This window comes from Phodopus roborovskii, unplaced genomic scaffold, assembly GCF_943737965.1.
Source record: "Phodopus roborovskii unplaced genomic scaffold, PHOROB, whole genome shotgun sequence".
Classification (NCBI taxonomy): Eukaryota; Metazoa; Chordata; class Mammalia; order Rodentia; family Cricetidae; genus Phodopus; species Phodopus roborovskii.
Window position 1 is genome coordinate 29,051,548 of NW_026126525.1, and position 18,596 is coordinate 29,070,143.

Genomic DNA, 18,596 nt, shown 5'->3' on the forward strand with positions numbered 1-18,596 from the left:
GATGGTCTTAGAAGACCCCCACAAAAGAGTCACAACCAATAGGTTGAGAACTGCTGCCCAAAGCAGTCACAATCCACAGGTTGAAAACCACTGGGTTAGAGGCTTTCATCTTTTGCACGATACTCAGGAAAGCCATTCTGTAAGTAAATGTTTTCTCAAATTCAGCCATTAGCACAGCAATCTTTTCCTTGAAGAAAAAATTTACTTTCCTAAACAAAACTAATTTGAAAAAAGTAGATTTCTTAGACATTTAAGAACCAACCAACCAAAAAAAAAAAAAAAAAAAAAAAAAAAAAAGACACTCGGTTAATTTGTCCTGCATGATGTCATGCTTACCAAATTAGAAATGGGGATCCAGGATGTTGTGATGTTTGGCAGTGAAGTACAAGAGATGAGTAGATTTTTTAAAGAAAATGAGTAGATTTTTAAAAAAGTACTCTATCGCCTAAACCAAAAGGACAGAAAACTGTGCAGGACAGGGAATATACACTAGCAGCAGGAACCTAGCATGTATCTCAAGGAACACTCTTCATGGTGACCTGTTTCTCTGAAGAAGCAATAAAAGCTCAACACTCCCACTAATGTGTTTAATACAGACTGATTTACCTACCATACTTTGTAGCTTTAAAATTTTTTATTGTTATTTATTTTTATTTTATGTGCATTAGTGTTTTGTCTTTATGTATGTCTAGGAGAAGGTGTAGGGTCCCTTAGAACTGGTGTTACAAACAACTGTGAGACGCCATGTGGGTGCCGAGAATTCAACAAGGGTCCTCTGGAAGAGCAGTCTTAACTGCTGAGCCATTTCTCCAGCCCTGTAGCTTGTATGTATGTATGTATGTATGTATGTATGTATATATGTATGTATGTATGTATGTATGTTTTTTTTTTTAAGCACAGGTTTTACTTTGTAATATAAATGATCCTTGAACTTGCTATGCAGACTAGGCTAGCCTCAAACTTCTAATCCTCCTGCCTCAGGCATATACTATATCATGCCCATCTAGTTTCCCCAAAATTTTCACCATTATAGTCAACTCTACACAGCATAGTTCTAGACATGCCTGAGAGCTCTCTTTGTCTGGGAACCATCTTAACCAATAAGTAGCCGAATCCCTTTCCTATCCCCCCATCTTTACCCTTCTGTCTGAAGCCACCTCCACACCACAGGTGTACTTCCAGATCAGTAACCTACTCTCTGGAGAGCCAGTTTTGACCCTCCTTTCCTCTCTCATCCTTTTCTGCCTGCTGCCATTTCCACACTCAAGAGCCCTGGTTCCAGACCCATGGTTTGGAGACCATCTTTGCAAGGTCAATTACACAGCTCATCTACCACTTTTACCTAGCTCAGATCATACATTTCCTGCACTGGCCAGATTATCAATCCCACTGGACACAAAAGCAAAGAGAGAAGTCCACAAGCTCAACCTGTGAACTAGCCAAAGCAATAAGGCAATAGGCAAGAGAAGGAAATTAGAATGATATAAATAAGAAGTTAAATATATTCCTATTTGCAGATAATATGACATTATATATAAGAGATCCCAAAAATTTTGACCAGAAAACTTCTACAATTAATAATTTCAGCAAACTGACCAGGGACAAAATAAATTTATAAAAAGGAGTAGCCTTTCTATATACCAGCAACAAACATATTAAGAAAGATGTCATGGACACACTCCCATTCACACAAGCATTAAAACAATAAAATATTCAAACAAACTTATTCAAGGAGGTGACAAACTTGCACAACAAAAACCTTCATATTTGTGAATGAAACTGAGAAAGACACTATGTTCATGGATCAGTTAAATTCTTATGGTAAAAATAGCTATCCTACTAAAAGCAATTACAGATCCAACAATAAAATACAAACCAAAATACCCACAACATCCTTAACAGAAAGAGGAACCTATCCTAAAATTCATATAGAACCAGAAAAGACCCTGAATAGCCTAAGTAACCCTAAACGAAAAGAGTAATACTGAATGGGTTGCCATTCCAGACTTCAAGGTACAGTAGAGCTATATTAAAAATAATAAAGACAATACAATAAACCAGATGTGCAGACCAACAGAATAAAATAGAAGACTCAAACATGACTATTCATAACAACAGCCATCTGATATTTGACAAAGAGGAAAACACACATGCAGGAGAAAAGACAGCATCTTTTAACAGCTGGTGCTGGGAAAACAAGATGTCCAGACACAGAAGAATGAAAGTAGACATTTATCTATCATCCCATACAAAAACTAGTTAGTAGTAGATCAAAGACCTCAATTTGAAACCCGAAATACTAAAACTGCTACAAGAAAACATAGGCAATATCCTACAAGCTGAAAGTGTAGGAAAGAACTTTTTGTATAGGACCCTTCTGTCCAGCAACTGAGGCCAACAATTGACAAATGGGACCTTATAAAACTAAAAAGTAAGCGGGGCATTGTAACACATGCCTTTAATCCCAGCACTTGTGAAGCAGAAGCAAGTGGATCTCTGTGAGTTCAAGGTCAGCCTTGAGGTCCAGGACAGCTGGGCTGCATAGAGAGCCTGTTTCAAAAACACTTCAAAAACAAATAAGCAAGCAAACCTCAACAAAAGAAACTAGAGTTCCTGTAGAGCTAAAAAACAAAAAAACAAAAACAAACAAACAAACAAAAAACAAACAAACAAAAAAAAAAAAGGCAAGAAGAACCCTATAGAATGGGAGAAAATCTCTGCCAGCCATTCATGATAGAAGATTAAATATTCAGGACATACAAAGAACTCAAAAATCAGAATGAAGGAAATACATGACCCAATTAAAACATGGGCTAGGCATTTGAACAGAGTGCTCATAATAAAAAGAATCAAAATGGCTAAACAATATCTCAAAAAATATTCATTATCCTTAGCAATCAGGGAAAGACAAATTTAAAATAAGTTTGAGATTTCATCTTACCCCATTCAGAATGACTAAGATCAACAAAACATAACAAATACAGGCAAAATCATGGATAAAGAGAGGAATCCTCAGTCACTCTTGGTGGGAGTATAAATTTGAGGGTGCAGCCACTTTGAAAATCAGTATGGATAATCCTCAAAAACTAAAATTAAATCTACTATATGATTCAGCCATATCATTCCTTGGCCTATGCCCAAAGGACTTAACATTTTACTCTGCAAAACTTGCTCAGCTATGTTCATTGCTGCCCTATGCACAAGAGCCAGGAAATGAAACAACCTAAATGTCCTTCAGCTGGTGAATGAATAATGAAAATGTGGTACATATATATAATGGGTTACTATACAGCTATAAAAATGAAATTTTCAGGTAAATATCTGGCCCTAGAAAAGATTCACATATTGAGTGAGGTAACTCAGACCCTGAGTGACAAATGGTACATGTTTTCCCATCTGCCATTCCTGGTTCCAAAGCTTCAGATGTGAAACATGGAGTCACTGAGAAAAATCAGTAAAGTATAATGGAACCATGGGTACGGGGAGTTCTAGAGATGGGAATGAAAGATGATACACAGAGGGAAAAATGGAGAAGAAGGGCTCCAACTAGGCATGGGGAGGGACATCAATACAGAAGAAGAAAGGGAGGGCAGACAACACCAAGGTTATTTGATAAAGGAAGTTTTGCCACTTAAGCTAACAATGTTCCCTTACAGGAACCAAAAACTAACAAAATTCCAGTACCAGGTACAAGAAACTTCCTTTCAAATGATTGGTCAGGGTAATTCAAGTGACTCCCAAAATAATTGCTGTTGCTCTTGGTTGCCTCTTAGAGGTTAAAGGTCAGATCCTATTGCTGATTATACCACTTAGGGGCAGCAGAGTCTATAAACCAGCACAAGGGCCTGATGGGCAGGTGGGTTTCTGGAGCTCAGAAACCTATTTATAAACAGGTCAGACCCTATTTCAAAACTAAGGTGGAAAATAAAAGGAAGAGACACCTGATGTCAACCTGTGGACTCCCCATGTAATGCACACACATGCACAAATTCACAACTATACATCACACAGTTTCGAGGAAAGCTACACTTAGAGGTATATAAGAAGGCAGTAAGTTAGCAAAGACTAAGCTACTCAAGAAAAGTGTCAGTAGCAGAACAGGAACAGAAGAGACATGCAAGTCACAGCAGTCTGTCCTCCTCCTGTCTTTTACAGCACCTACTGCCCTTGGCACAGATGGGCCATATGCACATTAATCATATTAAATCATATGCTATGATTTAACTGTAGTACCATGCTCACTAAAACTCTTTTAAAAACAGGTCTGTAGATTTTACAACTCTAACAGGATATAAATGCGGTTTTATTGGTTAAAAGAATCAAGTGTGTAGTTCTGCTTAATTTAACCAGATTTAAGTACTAATTTAAAAGCCACATTTAGGTACAATGCAAAGAAAATGATATGCAGAGAATGCATAGCCACTGACTTAACTTGGTGCCCTCAGCACTCAGTAGAGGAACTAGCATAAACAGCACATCCAAGAGAGTCTCTCTTAGTGTTTCAGGGTTTCCTAAACAAAATGAGCCTAAACCTAGGATGAATTGTTCCTTTCTGAGCATTAGGTAAAGCCACTCCTTACCTGAATTTCCAGGAAGTATAAGCTGCTTGACTATAGGAGGTCGCACTGGTGTTGAGGACGGAGAATTGAAACCGCTGCTGTAAGGGCTACTGGCATTTGGGCTATAAGGACTTGTATAACTCATAGAGTTGAAAGGATTATTGTATAAATTTTGCCTCTTGAGAGCTGCATTAATGAAGAGAGAAAAATCAAATTTAGTAAGTGGGAAAAGTTTAACATTTCAAAAAAGTTTCTTAGCAAAGATTCATGAAGGACAGGATGGACCTGTTAAACTGCCTTTTATATCACTATGTTCATGTCCGTAGAGCTGCTGTCAGCTTTGTTAGAGAACCTTTTCACAGTAGTCAGCAGTAACTAGACTTGTAACTGGTCCAAATGCTGAGAATAAGTGATTGTTGAGTGCTTAAGCCACAAATAAGACATCTATATCACCCCCCCCCACACACACACACAAAGCTTAGGGGTCATGGAAGAAGGGGGCGGGGAAAGAGCCTAAGAGCTGGGAGCAGGGGGATGTGGACATGCTGATTCCCAAGCATAACATGGCTGCTACAAGAGCTCTCCATGAGACTTAGCTGTAACATCCTATAATGGACAAAAGAGAGGCTGGGAAGTCTTTGGGGATTCTATGCAGTTAATAGTTGATGGGGGATGCTAAGACAATTTTCTTCAGTGGTAGCTACTAGTAAGGTACCTACAATCCAGTCAACAAACATGAATTTCATTGTAAAAGACACACACACACACACACACACACACACACCACATTTAATGGAAGTCATGAAATACCACACCCAGAAGTCTAGAAGTCTGAAATCTATTTAGTAATGATGTTAAAGCTTCAGGAGTTGTTTTTGGTTTTTTTTGTTTTGTTTTTTTTAATTAACTCATGTTTTACATTCCAATCCCAGTTCCCCCTTCCCTCCTCTTCTCCCACTACCCCTACCTTCCATCTGCTCTTCAGAGAGGGTAAGGCCTTCTCTAGGAAGTCTGCTAAGTCTGTCCCAACATCTCATTGAGGCTGGACCAAGGCACCTCTCCACCTCCCACTGCCCCCCCCCCCCAAGAGAGGAAGGCATCTCTTCATAAGGGATTTTTTTTTTTTTTCTTTTTTGAGCAAAGAGCACTGTGTCCCAATCATATCAGAGGAAAGGTAGCAGAAAATCTGATGAAAGGACCAGACTAGGTAATAAACAGTGACTGAAAAAAACAGAATGAACAAAAGAAAAAAGGGACAGACATTAAAATTGTAAAGATAATAAAGAAAAAGAAATAGGATGGCTGAAGTTCTGGTTTGCCTACTGACAGAACAGTGATTTGGGAAGGAATCTTCTGTGTACTTTTTCTGTCTAATTAGATTACGTGAGATACGACATCTTGTACATATTTGTTATGTGCTACTTACTATGCAGCATGATGACAGAAATGTCAACCCGAGCAGAAGAAAACTGCTAATTTAGATTTCCTCTACTTTATTATACTTTACTTGCTTACTAATCACCAGCATGCTGTACTCCTATGAAATGTCAAACATTTACAACATTAATGAACATCAATATGCCAGAGTCCCATATTTGTTTTCAGTCTTAGGTTTTCCTCTGAGTTCTAATCCGAATTCCTCCCCATGGGTATTCAATGTATCTATCTTCCACTCAGCATACCAAATCCAATTCATGACCTTCCTTCTAGAAGCAGTTTCTCCTAGGGAATCACAGGAGGTCCTTCTTTCAGACTGGTGTGGTAGTTTGAGTAAGAATGGCCTCTATATATACTCATATGTTTGAATACTTGGTCCCCAGTTGTTGGAACTGTTTAGGAAGGATTAGGAGGTGTAGCCTTGCTGGAGGTGTATCACTGGAGGTGGGCTTTGAGGTTTCAAAAGCCCACGCCATTTCAGTTATCTTTCTTTTTGCCTCCAACTTTCAGGTACGATATAAAGTCTCAGTTTCTGCTCCTGGGTCATGTGTGCCTGCTGCTACGTCCCCACCATGACAAGCTTCCAATGAAATGCCTTTGTAAATTGCCTTGGTCACAGCACCTCTTCACAGCAATAGGAAAGTAACTGAGACAACAGGTACCATTTGTCCTGCCATACAAATGTAAAACTTAGAAATCACTACGGATGCTTTCTTCTGTTTTATCTCTCACATTATTTATCCCTTTATCACTCACAACTTCCCCATGTTAAATATATTCTGACTTTATACATAGTTCTTACCTCTCCCAGCTCAAGCAATAGAAATCGGAACTTTTCTTCTTCCAGGTCAGTCTCAGAAACTAACATTACATTACCTTCCCCCTTTTTTGTTTGTTTGTTTTTCAAGTTAGGGTTTCTCTGTATTGCTTTGGAGCCTGGAGCCTGTCCTGGAACTTGCTCTGTAGACCAGGCTGGCCTTCAACTCACAGAGATCTGCCTGCTTCTGCCTCCGGAGTGCTGGGATTAAAGGCGTGCGCCACCAACGCCCAGCCTTAAAGATTTTTTTTTAAGCCTATTTTATCTTATAGATTAAGCCCCCTATTTCAGAGGGGGCCTTTGCTGGCAACCCTTTCTGTACAATCATATTTGACACAGCTGTCCATTCTTCAATCAAGATTTTGCAATTAAGTCTCCATTAAAAACTCAAAGTTGTACCCCCCCCCCAAAAATAAGGCAAGCTAAAGCCAAACATTTATAAGAAAAAAAAAACTGAAAAGACAAAGTGGGGGGGGGGATAATAGCTAAACACCCATGTAAATGTCAATCATGTTCCCAGGACTAAGCTATGATGGATGTGGAAGTCTCATTTCACTGTAGCCAAGGTTTGTTTTAAACTTGATGTACAATCCAGGATGGCTTTGAACTCAAGTCTTCCTACTTCAGCACATATTAGAATTGCAGACACATACCACCCACCTCCTAGCTCTCTTATAGTCTTTAATACCCTTGTTATAATAAAACAACCCTTCATTTAAAATTGCTATTTTTGAGATCCAGCAGCTTTGCTTTCAGCTCACAAATCTAGGTTGGTAATTAGTAACTGGCAAATGTTCCCACTCTGTTTTAAACCGTTATCTGGAGAATCATAGCCTGCAAGCCAAATTCAAACCACTCCTTCCTACTCATTCACATATTGTTCACAACTCCCTGGGTGCTATGCTTGTGTATGTATGCATGTGTGTCCTATATGGACATGTGCCAGTGCATGTATACAGGGGAAACAAAGACAAGGGATGTCCTACCAGTTTCTGCTTTATTCCTTTGAGACCAGGTCTCTCATTGAACCTGATACTAGCCAACAACCCCCAGAAATCCTCCCATTTCTACCTTACAACTCTGAGTTCAGGTACATGCATGGCATGCTGTACTTTTTACAGGAGTAATGGGAACTGGAACTCAAGTCCTTATGGTTGGTGCAGACCATGTTCTTACGTACTGACTCATTTCCTCATCCTCCTAGAACACTCTTAATGTCTAATAATATCATCTGACTAAAATTTAGTTATTTCAGATTGTCTACAGATTTATAGCAATTTATTTCACTCAATCACAGACTGAATATAAGGGAAATCAAGTTCCAGAGAATAATTATAATTCTATTTGTTTTTCCAAAGGGGCTTCTTTACAGAGATGAAAAGATGCAGACTCGGCAGCACGTAACAACCATTTCTTATTGCATGCCAGGTTAACTGTTCACCTAGTCTTCCCTCTGTTTTCTTTATCACTTTTAGCTTGAATGCTAACCAAAGAACACACATGTCTATAATAAAGCCAAAGCAGAAATTTTTAACCACAAATATAACTAAAAACAAGTCAGGGGCAGGTTGCAGGAAGAGAACCATGGTTCAGTTCCTAGCACCCACACGGATAATTTTAGTTTCAGGGGATCTAATGCCTTGTTCCTGTCTCTGTGAGCACCTACACATGAACACCTATTATTCATATACTCATACACAAAGACTGTTTCTCTAATTTTTAAGTGTCTTTAAGCACAAGGACCTGAACTCAGATTCCCAGCACTCACAAAACCCTGAGCACAGCAGGATCCATCTGCAAACCTAGTGCTGGAGCAGGTGGAGAGAGACAGACCCTTGAGCTGTGTTGCCAGCCAATAGAGCTGCCTCAGTGAGCTCTAAGCTTCATTGAGAAACCGTGACTCAAAATCTAAGGTGGACAGCAACTGAGGAAAACATAGCACTGACTAGTTTTTATGTCAACTTCACACAGGCTGAAGTCGTTTGCAACTGGGAACCTCAGATGACAAAGTGCCCCTACCAGATTGGCTTGTGATAATTTTCTTGACTGATGATTGATGTGGGAAGGCTCAGCTCACTATAAAGGATGCTACCCCTGGGCTGGCTTGCAAGAAAGGTTGAGCAAGCCAGCAACCAGTATTTCTCCATGGCCTACACATCAGCTCCTACCTCCAGGTTCCTGCCCTACTTCCCTTGGTGATGGGAACTATAAGCTGAAAGAAACCCTTTCCTCCCCAAGCTGCTTTTGGCATGATGTTTTATCACAGCAATAGATACCCTAACTAAGCCAACCCAATGACAATCTTTGGCTTACACACACACACACACACACACACACACACACACACACACACACGCACGCACACACACACACGCCTGTACCAATACACATGCACACACACCCTCATGAATAACACATACAAATACACATATATACAAAAAAGGAAAAGAAAACTTCAGAATAACTTATCATGCTTTATAATTCCTACTTCATAAATAGTGAGTTTTAAAAGAGACCAAGATAGGGCTGGAGAGATGGTTTAGTGGTTAAGAGCACTGGATGCTCTTCTAGTGGTACTGAGCTCAATAGCCAACAATCACATGATGGCTCACAACCACCTATAATGGAATCAGATGCCCTGTTCTATCTGCTGACCTCTTTGTCATGCAGGCATACATGCAAATAGAGCACTCATATACACAAATAATTTTTTTTTTTTTTAAAGGGAGGACTGGGAGCCAGGCGATGGTGGTATATGCCTTTAATCCCAGCATTGCAGTGGTAAAACCAGGTGGATCTCTTGTGAGTTCCAGACCAGCCTGGTCTAAAGAATGAGTTCCAGGATAGTCAGGGCCATTACAAAGACAAATCCTGTCTGGAAGCGTGCACACATGCACGCGCGCGCGCAACACACACACACACACACACACACACACACACACACACACACTTTGTAAGGTTTAAATGAATGCTGTTAAAAGAGTATAAAGGCAATTAAAATATTAAGTACAAAAAAGATAAGCAACATCTGAGAAGGAAGGGAAATGAATAACAGGCACTGTGCTAGACTCTTTCACATATATTATCATTTCTTCATTGGGATGAGGGATGTGAGCTCATAGGAGCCAAACAATCAAGTTCTCTAGTGAGGAGGTAGTACCATTTGGGCCTCTACGAGTATACTTTAGCACAATCCATTTACCAAAGTGTGGTATGTAGGATAATTTTAGATAATGCAAGAGAAACATTTTTCATTTTAGAAACGATTTTAGGTCATTATTAGAAAAATTAAAATTCATAATCTCCAAAATTATAGGTGACACTAAGACTTTTAAAAATTGTTATTACATGAATCCAGCCTTCATGATGGTATACAGTAAGATTCAGAAAGGCTATCAAGCCAAGAATTGCCTGCCCAAACACGCACATTCATTGTATATTCGTTCAGGCCAAGAAAATGAATGAATTCACAAGTAAAATTATAGACATACCTGACATAGTTTGATCAAGTTTGTGAATAAGAGACTTTTTAGCACATTCCACATCAGGACTTGGGTAATCCAAAACTTGCCTGCACCAAACTAACGGACTAACAGATTTCTGCATTGGTGTGAGTTTTTTCTTTGGTGATGAGTATAGCCTAGAAAAAAAACACAAAAGGGCAACATTTGTTACTGAGCACAGGACTATGAAGTAGGGTCTTTCTGTACTGGTTCAAAGAGAGGGTGGTAAGTGATAGATATGTTTAAAGTCACAACTATTCAATGTGCAAGAAAATAATTCTGGCAAGCAGTATTATCCCAACCTCAACCCCAAAATGAACCCAAAAGAGGGATTCTCAAGATGATTCTACCTTTTTTCCTGTGACTAGAGCTATGAAGAAATATGTGGCATGGCAACTATTGATTAGAACCATGACCTTAAATCAAGTGGGGAAGCGGGAGGGGCTCCACCCCCTTTTCCCTTTCTAGGGAACACACACACCTGGCCATGTGCAGTACTACTGGGTAATCTTTTCAAACACTGGTGTGTCCGAGAAGACCAGCATTTCATATCTTTAATGATCTACCATAAACCATGTGTGAGATTACTTTGTTTTAGGAAAGAAGAAAGGGACAGCATTTGAAAGGTCCTGCAGAGGCACACAGAAGGAAAATGATGAGAGGGTAGTATACTTAATCTCCACACTGGAGTTCTTCAGAACAGTCCAGAGTATACTGGTTGTAATAATCACTTCAGGTGTAGTTCCTTATGAAAAATATAGATATTTGATTTTTTTAAATGAGGATCATTTGTGCATTGAGTGGAATTTATAAAGGGAACACATCTTGCTTTGATGTATTTACACAGATATCTCAAGAAAAAGCTTACACTCTCACATTTTCCTCTCATCAAATTTAGCCAATAGCATGAAGTGATGTTCTGGTAAAGTACCTTTTTTTTTTTTAACAATACCATATTAGACAAACTACTTTAAATAACACAAACTTTCCCATTCCCTCTCTTTTTTCCTCTCTCTGTAGTTTAAGTCTAGTAATACCATTTAGCTTTGACAAAGATGATCAAGAGCATGTAAGGTAAATGACTCCTGTAGTTCAAACTTAACAATTCAAAAAGTAATGCATTCATTTTCTTTCCAACATAAGTACCACAGATGTCTGTAACCAATCTTCATCTTGGCTGCCCGCTTTAAAAAACCATGGTAAACATACTGACTCTATCAGTTCAATCTCTGCAAGGTAAACAATTTACGTCAACACAAACATTTTTACAACTTTGTTTTTTAGGAAATGTCTCACTCTGTAGTCCTCGATGGCCTGGAACTCACTATGTAGACAATACAAATTTCTTAAGTCATAACATATGACTTAATCAAGGAGGCATGGGGGAGGGATTCAGGACTCAGGAGGGAGGCTAAAGATTTCTGGTAAACTTAAGTCAATGTGATGATGAGATTAAATCCAAGATAAATTGAGATGTGCTGCCAGTTTTTGCCTAAAAACTGACATTACCTCCAGTGTTAACTAGTTTTTTACATCAACTTGACACATGCTAGTGCCAACTGAAAAGACAGAACCTCAGTTGGGAAAATGCCCCTATTACGTTGGCCTGAAGGCAAGCCTGTGGGGCATTTTCTTAGTGATTGATCTGGGAGAGCCCAGCCCACTGTGGATGGTGCTAGCACTGAGCCCAAAGTCCGGAATAGTATACAAAGAAGCAAACAACTAGCTGAGCAACAGTAAGCAGCACCCCTCCATGACCTCTGTATCAGTTTCTGCACCTCCAGTCCCTGCCCTGACTTCCTTGGATGATGAGCTATATACTGTAGCATGAGGTAAACCCTTTCCTTCCTAAATTGATTTTGGTCATGGTGTTAGCACAACAATAAAAATCCTAACAAAGACACTTCATTATCCTATTAAAGTTAAGTCAGAGGTCCAGTAAGCCTCACTCCCAAAAAACAAAACTCCAAAGAGTAAGGCATATTATCTCAACCCTTTCTCTCCTCCCTAAAGTCCATGGAGCCCATGGGGAGTTGTTCTTCCACACTGTTTATAAGGAGATAGGTAGATCTGGCTAAAACCTAACACACAGCCAATCTGTGTCTACATGGTACACACTTACACAGGATGACTGTTTAATCTCAAAAAATTTTCAGAGTATGAATGAACAGAATTCATCACACTGAAAACAGTCAAGAAGTGTAAGAACAAAATAACTGAATTTAACTAAAACAAACAGCAAATGTTCTAGGGTAGATTTATAATTATACTTAATTTGTAGCATTGCTCCCCAAGTTAGTTCTTCAGAATACTGTTAAAAAGTAGAGCCATTCATTTGAAAACAACGAACAAAATACCAGCATAATGTAAGTATGAATATATGTATGATTATGATGGAATTACTTCCCAAACAATGGACTTTAAAACCACCAAAACTGAATTGCCAATACATATTGCCTGTACCCAAAAGGTGTACTTACAGCAGAGGAAAGGAAATATCAAACTTAGTATTTAATGTGGGAATAGGCCGGAAAATTTAAGTACCATTTGAAAATTGTCTTTAAAAAAGTGCTGGTGGGGAGACAGTTTGCCTTACAAGCCTGAGGCCCCGAGTTTGATCCCCAAAACCCAAGTAAAACAATCCAGGCAAGGTAACACATGTGTCAGCAGTGGGAAGGGAGAGGCATGTAGGTGACCCTGGGGCTCACCTAGCCTATTCCAGGCAAGTTCCAGGCTACCCAGCAGAAAACAGAAATAAAAACAAAAGATGGATGAGGCCATTATTGTTAACCTACTTATTATAACCTGACAATGGTGGGATAGGAAGACCTGTGGATTATCATCCTGGCCACAATCAGCAGAGAAGAGAGTAATTGTTGATGAAGGAAGGCTCCCAAATACTGGCTTCATCTTTTTGTTTGTTGAGGCAGAGTCTCACTGTGAAGCGTTGGCTGGCCTCATAGAGCTCCTCCTGCCTCTGCCTCTGCCTCCAAAGTCCTGGAATTAAAAGCCTGAGCTACCATTCCTGCTTGTTGAAACACCTGCTTGTCACCTGAATGTTCTCTAGATGTTCTTTGTTTTTTAGTACCTTTGGTAACAATATTTAGGACAGATCAACAATCTTAGTTCACTTCCTTTGTAGTATTGTCAATTTAAGTATTCCACAGTACTGAATTTGAGTGTGAGTTAGCTGGTTGCAATTCATGATGGCTAAAGACCTTCTTTTCAAGGTAGGGACAACTTTATATCAGCGGTTCTCAACCTGTGGGCCACGATACCTCTGGGCATTGGTTCATAACCTGTGGGTCACAAACCTTTCACAGAAATTGCCTAAGTCCATCAGAAAACAGATATTTATAATTCTTAACAGTAGCAAAATAATAGTTATGAAGTAGCAACAAAAATAACTAATGGTTGGGGTCACCTCAATACAAAGAACTGTACTAAAAGGTCCCACATTAGGAAGGTTGAGAACCATTGATCTACAAGGAGAGCCTTATCCTCTTCCCAATCACTGGCCTAGCATCCTTGCTTTGAAGCACTCTGACAATTTCGTTAACATTTTAGACTGTTGATGCTTGTTTCTCTTCCATCTTCTGCAGTTTCAGTGTTACAAATGGTTTTACCTGGCTTTTCAGGTTCTGTTTTCTTGTGTTAAATGGACACCCTATCATTTATAGGCAAGATGCTGATGGCCGCATAACCTAGCCCAACTTTTTAAAATAAAATCTGATGGAACAATTCGCTCCTCTGCTAAACTTCTGTGTCAGTTTCCTTTGCCTTCAGGATAGCTTCTTCCAAAACTGGTGCCTCTGAGAAGTGTCTAATGATCCTATTGCACTATATCTTTAGCTTCACTTCTCACCTTCCTCCACAACCCAAATCTAAATTGAGTCATATAGGACCAGTTTCTATTCCTGGAAAACCTAAAACTTTTGCTGTTAGGTTACTTGTGTATACTGTTATATTAGCCTTGTCTGAAACAATCCCAATTCAATTCTTTTGCCTCAATGTCCCCTGGCCAATTTCACTCATATCATTCCTACTTTCTACTGGTCTCAGCTTACACAGGATTTCTTCAGGAATACCTTCCTTGAGCATCTCTGGTGCAAACAGTACTAGTTATCCCCATTAAGCACAATGTTGGAAAGCAAGATGTTTTAAGGAAGCATCTTTATAGCCATTTACATACAGCATATCTTACCAAGAAGGGAATTCCACATTCCAATATAATCTCCATCCCACTGAACTCCCTCTACTCATTTTATTCTGTTTGAATGTTTTGAGTTAATAGTTTTAACACAAAAAGACAATTTAGAAATGTATTGGCGGTGGGAACAAAACTGATATAACATGTATAAAACTCAAATCATGATTGCTAAGTAAAAGAAGCCAGCCACAAGACACCACATTCTTTATGACTTATTACATACAAAGTCTGGAATCCACAAATCTATGGAAAACAAAGTACATTAGTGGTTGCCTAGGAATGGGAGGGTGGGTAGAGAACAGGAGTAGAAAATAACTACTTTTTATGAGTACCAAGTGTCATTTGGAAGTGTGGGAAACAGGAAATAGTCTAAAACTGTATTATAGTAATTGCTGTATAATTCTGTAAGCACACTAAAAAGCAACAAACAATAAAAAGCATTAATACATTTAGTCAGGTAAGTTTTATATTATGTAAATTACATTTTATTAATCAACAATTATTACAAGAAATTAAACACCTTTAAACATAATTTATTCATATGGTTAAATGTGGAGAACTTTTAGAAATGTAACTAAGAATATGAATGAGTGAGATTTGGATTATGTCACACACGAATATGTCCATGAGACAACCAAGAATGTAACTTTATTGTGTTTTTGTTCACGTTCACACACACACACACACACACACACACACACACACGTCACACTCAAATGAAGACCAGAGGTTACCTTTAGGTGTCATTCACCAAGCGCCATCTACCTTGTTTTTTAAGCAGATGTCTCTTGAGTTGGAACTCCCTATGTAGGCCAAAATGTCTTGTCATGAAGCCCCAAGGATCCCCATCTCTGCCTTCCCAGTCCTGATATTACAAGCACATATTGCCACACCATGAGGACTGAACTCAGGTCCTGATTATGTGGCAAACATTCTATCAACTGAGCAGTCTCCCCAGCACTGAATTTAACTTTTTTAAAATGCAAGCACCTTTACAGTACAGAAGTCTACAGATATAAGAATAATAACAACCCTTCCCTTGCTGAAATTAACCCCCATGTTACTTATATTTTGGATTATCTGACTCTTCTATTCATGCTTATATAACTGGAATATTATTAGACTATGGAAAGAAAAGAAAGTAAAGACAAAGAATGACAAAAATTTAACCAAATTTAATGTAAAAAAAAAAAAACTAGAAGATACTTATTGAAATATATTTCTTGAGATTGCTGTGAAAATTTTTCTTCTTTGCTGGACAGTGGTGGCACATGCCTTTAATTCCAGAACTGAGGAGGCAGAGGCAGGTAGATCTCTAAGTTTAATACCAGCCTGGTCTACATAGTGAGTTCCAGGATACCCAGGGCTACACAGAGAAACCCTTTCTCAAAAAAGGCTTGTTCATGGTGTTTTATCACAACAACAACAAAGTAACTAGTACACATACTTAAGTAGTTAGAATGAAATGGAAAGACTATCACCAAGGTACTGCTGTTTCAGGCTACAAGAAATAAGTGTTTTCAGCCAATAAAGGCACCTGTAAGTCCTGTTCTCACCTTCATTTACCTGTCACACTAATCTTCCCAAAAAACACCATTTGTTAAGAACATTCCTACACTCAAAAAGCCTCATCAGGCTTTCCACAATATGTTCTCCAACCCAATGATTTAGCTTTATTTTAAAAGTTATTTCTGCTTGATGCACATTAACTGTATTTTCAACTGTGTTTCTCATTTGTTCTCTAACAAACTTCACTCTACTTAAGTGTGTTTACAGGCCATTCCTCTATGTTATTCAAGTACTAATTCTTTACCCTGACTGAAAGACATACCCTTCCACCTGTATCCAAGTCCAAAGTCCTAGCTCTCATATTTAAGTGCATATAAACTTCTGTCCTGGGAACAATTATGGTTTTCATAGAGAACTAGTTTATATTCTGTCTCCAGCTATAGTTCATTTTAATTTTCAACCTGACATAATCTAGATTATCCCAGGACAAGGTAAATCAATGGTGTATTATTGGCCAGTGAGTATGTCTGTTGGGACTGCCTTGACCATGTGAATGGATATGGAAACACCCAGCTTACTGTGGGTGGCATCAATCCCTAGGTCTGTGAGCTGAGTAGAGAAAACATGCATGCATCCACTTTCTCTGCTCTTGACTGTTAACATGGTGTGACTAGCTGTTTCAAGTTCCTATCACTTTGATTCCTGCAATGATGGGCCACAACCTAAAATTAATTGAGAGCTCACACAAGCCCTTTCTTCCCTCAACTGTTTCTGTCAGGGCATTTTGTCACTGCAACTAGAAAAGAAAGTACAGACAAAAAAAAAAAAAAAAATCACAAAAGCTTTGTGTCATGCTCCACTCAATCACGCAAACAAACATGTGTGTGTCAGCTCCTACTGGCCAGGTTTGGAATAGGACAGGAATTCAAAGATGAGCTATGAGGAAACTAGATTATTACACCTCACAGACATCATTAATCTCTCACAGGCTACACTACCATCAAGATACCTGCCTACTAGATTCCAAACCTCAAGCTAGATGCAGGTTTCTAAGACTAGGGTTTTTTGTTTTGTTTTCTGTTTGTTTGTTTTGTTTTTGTTTAGTTTGGTTTTTAAATCAGATTCCTGGATTTAAGTGGGAAGCATATCATCATCATCATCTATTGAGATAAGGTTTTTCTGTATAGCCCTGGCTGTTCTGGAACTCACTCTGTAAACCAGGCTGGCCTCAAACTCAAAGGGATCCACCACCTGCCACTGCTTTCCAAGTGCTGGGATTGAAGACATGGCCACCACACCCAGCTTATTTTATTTTTCTAAACTAGAAATATTTTATGCATGATCATTTTGTCTATGTGTATGTCTTTGCACCATGTGTGTGCTTAATGTCATGGAGGACAGAAGTGGGCACTGGATCCCCTAGAACTGGAATTATAGATGGTCATGAGGCACCATGTGGAATAAATAAGTCTAGTCCTCTATGAGAAAAAGTGCTCTAAGCCACTGACCTCCATCTCCAGCCCCTGGGTTTTGTTTTTAATCATCTTCAAATAAGCTTTGGATAAGAATATCCAATGGCAAACAAATTGCATATGACAAACACAAGATCCTTTATCTATTAGAAGAAAACTGATACAACATATTTAAAGGATATGCACATTCATGTTCTAAGATGATTAAAAGCAGCCATTTCTAACTCTACTACTGAGGTATTAACGACAACATACCATCTTTTTTTTTTAAAAAAAAAAAAAAAAAAGCAACAATCTGCCATCTAATCACACGACAATTAAAACATGAAGTAGTGGTTGGTACCAAATTCCTTGACAGAGCCTAATAAATCCCATTCTTACCCATTCTTTCCATCAAAGAGACTCTCAACAGCTATCATGACTGGCTGTTTTGTAACCTCTCCCAGAGATGAGCAGAAGCTCTTGAGTAGTAGCAGAAGGCAGTATGGAGAGCTTTTCTTCTAGTAAACTAGACTTAGGAGACAGCTTGACTTGTCTTGATCATGTAAATCTAAAGTGAACACTTCTGCTTCATCTTTTCTTTCCAGGTAGTTTCACCAGATATCATAATACTGTGCTATGTGTATCTACTGTTCCTCATATTTCATGGAGATTAATATTTAATACCCCTTCCAATAGTTTTTATTTATTTATTGACATAGAGACACAGTTTGTGGAAGAAATGTTGTTTATTAGATTTGTTTTGAATATCATCTCCAAAAAACGGGTGTAAGTTAAAGTTGGACATTTTTATTATTTTTCTTTAAGTGTATGTAGGTATGCCTGTGTAGAATGCCACATGTGTACAGGTGCTCTTTATTGCTTGAAGCTGGATTACAGGCGCCTGTGAGCCAAACCTGAGTCCTCTGGAAGAGGACTAGTTTAATGTAACTGAATTTCTACTACAGACAAGATGCTGTGGTCTTATCTAGAAATATGAAGGTGATTATGATACTGCTCATGACCTAGACTAGAGACACAAAAGCAAAGCACTATTGTGTCAATAGTCTCCAAAACAGACACAGTGATGAGTTAACATGAGAGGAAGAA

At 38.7% G+C, this 18,596-nt stretch overlaps 1 protein-coding gene across 2 annotated transcripts in view; it reads right to left on the reverse strand.

Annotated features, from left to right (window-relative positions):
• Slain2 (SLAIN motif family member 2) overlaps positions 1-18,596 on the reverse strand; it is a 53,776-nt gene that overhangs the window by 23,633 nt on the left and 11,547 nt on the right. For both annotated transcript variants that reach the window (XM_051198433.1, XM_051198432.1), the window contains exons 2-3: positions 10,305-10,453; positions 4,581-4,745 (exon numbers count right to left, since the gene is read on the reverse strand). In XM_051198433.1, the coding sequence (XP_051054390.1) occupies positions 4,581-4,745; positions 10,305-10,453 (314 nt within the window). The remainder of the gene's footprint in view (positions 1-4,580; positions 4,746-10,304; positions 10,454-18,596) is intronic.